Source organism: Cyprinodon tularosa, unplaced genomic scaffold, assembly GCF_016077235.1.
Source record: "Cyprinodon tularosa strain WSP-4 unplaced genomic scaffold, ASM1607723v1 ctg153, whole genome shotgun sequence".
Taxonomy (NCBI): domain Eukaryota; kingdom Metazoa; phylum Chordata; class Actinopteri; order Cyprinodontiformes; family Cyprinodontidae; genus Cyprinodon; species Cyprinodon tularosa.
This window is the reverse complement of record NW_024038364.1, coordinates 236,909-245,000: the sequence shown is the minus strand read 5'-3', so window position 1 is coordinate 245,000 and position 8,092 is coordinate 236,909. Positions and strand designations below refer to the sequence as shown.

General features: G+C 35.6%; 1 protein-coding gene across 1 annotated transcript in view; it reads right to left on the bottom strand.

The window, feature by feature from the left end:
- Positions 1–4,878, bottom strand: part of LOC119779900 (H-2 class I histocompatibility antigen, Q10 alpha chain-like) — an 18,601-nt gene extending 13,723 nt beyond the window's left edge. Inside the window, exons 1-2 of the mRNA XM_038279746.1 lie at positions 4,702–4,878; positions 1–182 (exon numbers count right to left, since the gene is read on the bottom strand). The exon at positions 1–182 is cut by the window's left edge and continues 91 nt beyond it. Of these exons, the coding sequence (XP_038135674.1) occupies positions 1–182; positions 4,702–4,756 (237 nt within the window). The 5' untranslated portion in view covers positions 4,757–4,878. The remainder of the gene's footprint in view (positions 183–4,701) is intronic.
- Positions 4,879–8,092: the final 3,214 nt, after the last annotated feature.

The window sequence follows — 8,092 nt, the reverse complement described above, 5'->3', positions numbered from 1 at the left end:
CCAGTACTCTTTTTGAAGGTGTTCTTCCATCCATGGCTGTTTGGGAACCTTCTTTTGGTGTTCGCTGTCATAGTAATCAATCATTCGGTTATCCAGCAAACCCATAGCGGTGAACTCATGCAGCCCCGGGAGAGTGACAGGTTTGGAGAAGGCCGTGTAGATGTAAGTGAGGGAGTGCAATTCTGGAAGATATGAGACAGAAAAATAAGGGTGGGAAATTATTTTTGAATAAGATACGATAACATTTAGGCTTAAAATCTTTGGTCGAAAGAACTCTTGCCATTTCTCTAAGCTTCGACATAATCATTCATAGAGCACCGCCTCAACATTTAGGCATCTTAGACTTAGACAAACTTTATTGTCATTTTTTATACTGAGTGTATACAAAACAAATTTTGGTTTATACAACTTTTTCTCCGCTTATATAGCTTTTTCTTTGACCAGCTTTTATCTTGGTCAAAGAACTCTACATTGGACAGCTACTGATATAAAAGACAGCAAACTTTTATATCCACCAACACTGCAGGGTAAAGTCCTTTTTAGTGAAGCCTTAAATAAAATTAAAGAATAACTGGATGTTTATTGGTCTGTATGATACAGAGAGGTTGAAGGTTGTAGGTTATATGCTGGTGAAGACTCTCAGTCATCCCAGAAAAGCAAACAAATAAAATAAAAACAACAAGCATAGACAGGTATGGGATATTGCAGGCCAACAAAGAACCAAAGGACTTCCCATTCCAATGGTGGGGAACCATTCATTCGGTATAATTTGCATAATTTGCACGCTTTCTAACAAGGCGTTATTTGATCCACTCTATAAAGCCTGAACTCAACGATTGATATGACATTTTGAATTGAAAAAGCTTTCTGGATGGAAAGTGAAACCTCTTCAAACTTAGAAACGGAGGCCAGTCGATTGTTTTTTTTTTACTTTTTTGGAGGGTTGTAGAGGTTGTCCTTCCCCAATGTGTTCCTAAACTGCTAGTTGGTTACATTACAAAAATCCTCCTATAAATCCCTCTCCCATGGTAAACAAACACGGTTGTTTGGGAATGAAGCCAGTCATGGCATAAAAACTAGGAGTGCCAAGCATTATGCAGTTTTTAAATGCATTATGCATTTTAAAACTGCAGTTAGCATTTGTAGCGAAGCATGCCGGTTAAAAAGCCAGCTAACACCTGCTAGCCTTATCAGCAGCATAAATATTAGCTTGGATTGTTCTATTAAGAGTGGGTACAACATTAGTCAACATTTACTTGAAGGTAGCCACTAATCTATGTATAAAAATGGTAATAAAAAAATATATAATGAGAAATATGTTACATAACACAAAAACCGCAGGTATAACTGATACTTTGATTAAAAGTAAGTAGATCATCCATCCATTTTCTAACACGCTTATCCCAAGCAGGGTCACGAGGCGTGCTGGTGCATAGCTCAAGCTGTCTACCGGTGAGAGGCGGGGTACACCCTGGACAGGTCGCCATTCCATCGCAGGGCAACAAGGAGACAAACAGGACAAACAACCATTCATACTCACATGAATTTAGAGAAACTAGTTAAACTAACAGTCATGTTTTTGGACTGTGGTTGGACTGTGGTTGACTGTGGTTGTAGTTGGACATTAAGACTCCAACTATTTGTTTACAGGCTATGTACAAGTTTGCTGTAAACTACAAATCTGTGGATGATATATGGACAAAAATGATTCAGAAAGATTATACAACAAACTTTCTACGTATGGAATAGGTATATTTATTATAATATAAAACATGACGATCTAAGACATTTTGGTTTTTCTCTTTCTGCAGTTCTTGTAAGGAAGTTTCACGGTCATGACGGCGCACCTCATGTCCAAAATATCTAAGCAAAGTTGTCTGTCTAGCTTACCTGTTTTCTTGCTAAGTTCTAGAACATGTTTTTATAAATTAACCCCTCACTGTCGTGTTATTCAGAGTATTGACTGTCTTAACCTATAGAGATGTTTTGATAAATTAGATAACATGTCCCCTTAAAAGTCTATTTATCTGTTTAATGTTAATTACAAATAACCACTTTGAATTTTAGGACAGGTTATATATTACCAAGAGTTTATAAACTCTAGGGCTTAATCGATTATTTAAAGAATCGTCAACTATTTTAGTAATCAATTTATCGTTAACTGGAGTATAGAGACTCTAAACATGGCTTTAGCTGACAGGGCGCCCAACTTAAGAGCAGTAATTATATCAAGATTGTAAAAAAAAATATATACAAACATTTTGCATTTAAGATAGAAAAACCATGCGTCTGTCACTATGATCTATCCAGAACTTCTCAAGTGGAATCGTTTGAGTTTCACCTGTTTAATTTAGTGAAAAACCTTCTTTAAAGAAACCTTTGCTATCCAATTATTAATTGATTCCATTTTTAAAATAATTGCTAGTTGCAACCTTAATCAACTCCTCAATTGTAAATGGAAATGTTCTTTTAACACTTTAATCTTAAAGCCAAATTGAATAAAATCTTAAAAGGATAAAATAGCAAAAATGTCCGTTAGTAAACGATAAAGCAAAACGTTACAATGATCCATTTCTGGGGCCTAAAAACTTGAAGAACTATATTTGTTTTTGCATTGCTGTTGACATAATAAGGAAGCTTATTACATTCAACCATTTGCAGGTTGAAGATGTTAGCAGAGAAAGCACCATTCCCACAGAAATGCTAATAAACCAAGAGAAAAGCAATAATTGGGGGTAAGAAAAGATTTTTTAACCACTATTGAGGATGGATTAGGCATATTGTAAAAAGAGCTGGGACTTATTACTGACAGCTTGATAAAACAACTTGGAATCACCTTAAGTTAAATAAAAGAAATCAACACGATCTCCAGGATAATATTGAGGGTTTTTTTTCTATATGTTGGAGATATTTATTCTTTATGTCTTTATCCATTCCCATTGTGTTAATTCCTAAATGTATATTTTTTTGTATTATATGCAAAGTTTATTTACAGATTAATAATTGCTGATTCTATTTATCTTTGTTTTATTATTTTTCTTATTTATTTATTTATTTTTTGTTCTGAGGTATGACAGGAAGTGATGAGAGGCAGGACAAAAGAAAAGTTTGTACTCTTTAATTGTTGGCAAAAATAGAAAACAAACATCCAGAACCATACGACGGAGTATTAGGGCCACACATGAAGAGAAAAAATATTTTTGCCATGACGAGATTAAACTCGACATGTCGAGTTTAAACTCGCCATTTCGAGAATAAAGTTGAAATGTCTTGTTGAGTTTAATCTCGACGTGTCGACTTTAAACTCGCCCTGTCGACTTTAAACTCGCCATTTCGAGAATAAAGTTGATATATCGTGGCGACTTTAATCTCGACATTCCAAAGTTTGGAGAAAAGAGCAACCGCGCTCCACAGCTGCAGTCTGCGTTTTAAGAGTGAAGGTAGTCTTTGACGTGCTGCAACTGTATAATCATCACAGGAAGTACAATTTGACCAAATCATCTACACAAGGCATGTCTGATTCTGGATTCTGTGCATGTAACCTGTGCAGCGGTTGGCTCTCTTGAACTAATTTCAACTTTATTGTCGACACGTCGAGATTAAACTCAACATGACATTTCAACTTTATTCTCGAAATGTCGACTTTAAAGTCGACATGTCGAGTTTATTCTCGTCATGGCAAAAATATTTTTTCTCTTCATGTGGGGCCCTAATACTCCGTCGTAGAACCATCATCAAGCCTAGACATTGACATTTCTTTTTGCCTGCGTATAGAAACTTGACCCCAGTGCCTTAGTAGTGGCTTAATTGGAACTTTAATTGGATGGCAAACAATCACCACTACACTATATTTTATGCCAAATTTAAAACTAAGAATGCAAACTTGATGCATTTGAGTTCCAAGTCAAAATCCTTTCTTTTAAAAGAGAAATAATTAAGTCGTTTGGAGGTAATTAAATAATTATTACAATTTTAAATAATTATAATAGATCATTTATCAGATACTATTAGGTGTTTTTTGTGGCAGGGACTGAAAAACAACTTCTTTAGGAATTTTGGATGAACTTTTCACAGGCTCCCATTATTCCACTTTTATTTATTATCTATGTGTGATTTTTATATCTCTTTTTCCCACTTAAAGTCAACAATAATGTATAAAATATACAAATAAACAAATATGCCAGGGGGTATGTCACAATAAACAAGCATAGTCAGAAGACTGCTTGTTTAGACAACATTAAATTATTTTGTTGTCTCTGCTTTCAGCTTCAAAATGGAGCCGTTATTCTCGGCTGTTTGACACGTTAGATGAAATGCTAGTAGTTTCTTTTATCAAGCACATTTGATTTATAGGTTATGGCTGATCTGAGTAGTTAGTCACAGTTGCAGCAATAACTTGTTAATCTTTGGTCAGGGAGGAAAGGCGGGTTTGAGCATAAAGTATAAAAGGACGGGCCGAACACCTGGCGCTCATTAGCAGGCCGCGTTCACGGTACAAGTTCCAAGTATCGGATTATTTTACTCCTAATCGGTACACAACAACTGGACTTCGTCTAATATGATTAAACATTCCGCGTTACTCGGTAAATAGCACAAAAAACATTACTTGAGAGGAATTATTTTTAACGACGTCACCTCAGTTATTTTTTACTTTCACTTTTAACAAAAGCGTCAGCATGTAAAAAATACAAGAGAAATTACCGCTTTTCACGGTGAAGATTGTTCCACAAAGGTAAAGAAATGTCAGGGGACCCATTCTGACACCGAACCGGGTTTGGATCTTCAGCAGGATAGTTATTTTTTCTGTTTATGTTTTTTTCGCCCGCGATGCCCCGATGTGGAAGCTTGGTCTACTTCCGCCTCACGCGATGCGTTCAGGGTCCGTCAATCAATTCCCATTAAAGACATATTCAACTCGCATTAATGCAGTTTTTCATTTGCAACAGTGTATGGATATTTATTTTTCTAAAGAAACAATTCAACAGTGTGAGAACAGTTTCATTTTTTAAAATATTTTTAATTTTTTGCATTTGATTATGTCACTAATATAAAGTTTGGATTAGGAAAACCAAGATTTTAATACAATAAACTTACATCTCTCTGTTACCAGTAAAAAAAAAAAAAAAAAAAAAAAAAAAAAGAAAAGACATTTTTCACAATTTGCATCTGAAAGCAAAGAGTCAATTAGGAAACTGGGCTAAGCTGGGGTGTTTGACATGGATACGTTATAAATAAATGTTACCATTTTTTTTTACTTCATTAAATAATAACTTTAAATTTCTTAAACAAATATTACAATATGCGTGTAATTATAATAACTGTTTTTCATCAGCTTTGATTGTATAACAGCCACATATTTGCCTTAATTAAGACGTCATAAGAGATGTCAAAGATTTTAATTGACGAAAAACACTGACATTTATTGTACATATGAAGATTGAAACTATGATTTTATTTTTTCGGTTTGCTACATGCATTTATTAACCCTGTCAAGGAGAGTGCAGAGATTTGTATTTTAGAGCAAGGGGATTCTGAATGATAAATGAGCAAAAATGATGGAATAAGTAGCTAGATCAATAGCATAAGTAGACCCAGTTCTAACCTTAGATTCTGCTAATGGGCAAATATTTTCTTAAGTAACAGCACAAATAGGCTTAAATGTGGTTTTCTAGACCCTGATGACTTAGAATCTGCTCAGGCAATTTTCAGGCAGGGTAGCTTATTCTATTCGTCCTTTATTTTCCTAATTTCAGTCAATACTGCACACAATGACCAGTGATAGTTCTGGATTGAAAATAAGTGGAAAAACAAAAACTTTCAAAGATCCTTAGAAAGTCTAGAGAAATATTACGCACAAATTCCAAAAGATTACAAGTACTGAACATAGTTTTGTTATTAGTTTTGCATTTTTCCTTTTAAAGAAGAGTTTATATTATGCAAAAACCTATTGGTTGCAGTTTTCGTTTAATTCTATTCCTATGACTGACCTCTTGTCAGGCTTTTGGAAATTTCTCTAAATTCTAAAATAAACAACAAAAAGAAATAGTTCATCTGCAGTAAATATTTCATTTTTCTACGAACTCCTAACAGTCTTATTAAGTTTCCCATATTGCTCTGTTGTGGCTTATCTTTGATGACACAAAAAAGGTCCACAAAGGCCACAGATGCACCATGGACAAGTAATTTATGTAGGAAAAAGAAAAATGTTCCAGGTAAACTCCTTCAGTTTTCTTAATTTATTTCTCCTGAGGCAAGCAAACTGAAAAGGACAAACATTTCCTCCATGCTTCATTTGCACTGGTAAAAAATCATATGCCTACCTAGATGCATGCTGGTCCTGCCATTGATAAGCCTATTTATCAATGGTAGGACCAAGATTCCTTAGACAAGATTTTTTTTTCATCATTCTGCTTCTCCCACTCTGCAGAATCTGTTAGTTCAATCTCTAACATTAGGTTCTCTCTGCTTTTTCTCATAGTAGCTTTGCCTCGTCTGTTCCTGTTTGGCTGTGACTCCATCCTGGAGAGAAATATCAGCTGTGCTGCTGCCATTAACACCTTTGTTTATAGATGTTGGAGATCGGCCTGTTTTCCAGTGTAGTCCTGTTTCTCTGACTGTGACTGGCTGGATGTGCTCTCTTCCTCGTCTAACATGGGAGCTGGCTCTGAGCTTGTCTGCATGGCTGTGTGTTTCCTGGATGGGGCCGTCTTTTACAGTTTTTTTTTTTTTTTGTATTTCTGCTTCTTCTCCTTGAACCCCAGTCGGCCTCAGCAGATGGCCGCTCACACTGTGCCTGATTCTGCTGGAGGTTTCTTCCTGTTAAAATGGAGTTTTTCCTTTCCACTGTCACTGCAAGCATGCTTAGTGTGAAGGATTGCCTTCAAGTCAATCAACTGGTTTTCCTTAGAAAACTTTGAATCAATATGACTTGGAAAAAAATATACATGTTTAAGCTAAAAGAAGTAAAGAGTTAAGTTAAAGCTGCAGCAAAACTTATTGTGTATATTGAAGAAGTATATGCTATGTATAATCTAAGGATAGGCAACAAATGTACTATTCACAGGTGTTAGGCCAAAGCTTGCAGAGGGAAAGATGAAATGTGAAGATAAGAGGGCAGAATGACACACACACACACACACACACACACACACACACACACACACACACACACACACACACACACACACACACACACACACACACACACACACACACACACACACAGAAAAGGCTGATTAACAAGGTAGAAGCAGAAAACAGGAAGCAACTTCATACATGGAGATAGGAATGTAGGGAGTGTCTGTTAGTTTGTTGATTACTAAAAAAAAAAAAAAAAAAAAAAAAAAAAAATATTGGCTCCTACAGCTCCTTTGTAGAAGTCCGTGTTTGCTTATTGTCGATATAGACGCGGCTTCTACCGCACGCATGAAAAGTTGAAATTTACAAGGATCCGTGAAGGCAACAGTTCGTGGAAACTTTGCGGTCCCTTCCTTTTTCTTTTCTTTTTTTTTTTTTTTTTATCTCTATAGAGTTTGTAAACATGACAGCAGACTGGAATACAATACGTGAACTAAAACTCAGCAAAACAGGAAAATGATAATAATAATAAAACTTGAGCATACCGTAACACAAAAATACCAGAGGTTTAGGGCTAAACCTCTGAGGAAACTTAATCACGTTTATAAAAATAAATCATGTTTTAAACCTGTGGTGGCTTATTTTCCTCAGAAGCATGCCATTCACAGCACCTGATTTACCTCAATGCTCTCTCAGACTATGAAATGCAGATAACAGAATATGTTCACACGGTTTGTATTGTTTAAGATTTGCTTATGAATATAATTATGAGAATTTAAGTCTTGGTGTTTATTACAGTTACTGTGCAGATACATGTTGTAGTTGGAGTTTTGTTCGGTTTACCTAAACGTAAAATTTCACTATTTTGATGCTGTAAACAGGAAATATCTTTGTTTGTCAGAACTCTCCCAAGCTTTAGCGAAATGTATGTGCTCAACCGATCAGATAAATCGCCTTCGGTCGTTAGGCAGATCACAGTAGCGCATGTTTGGCTGAAAGGCACACGCGCTCATGA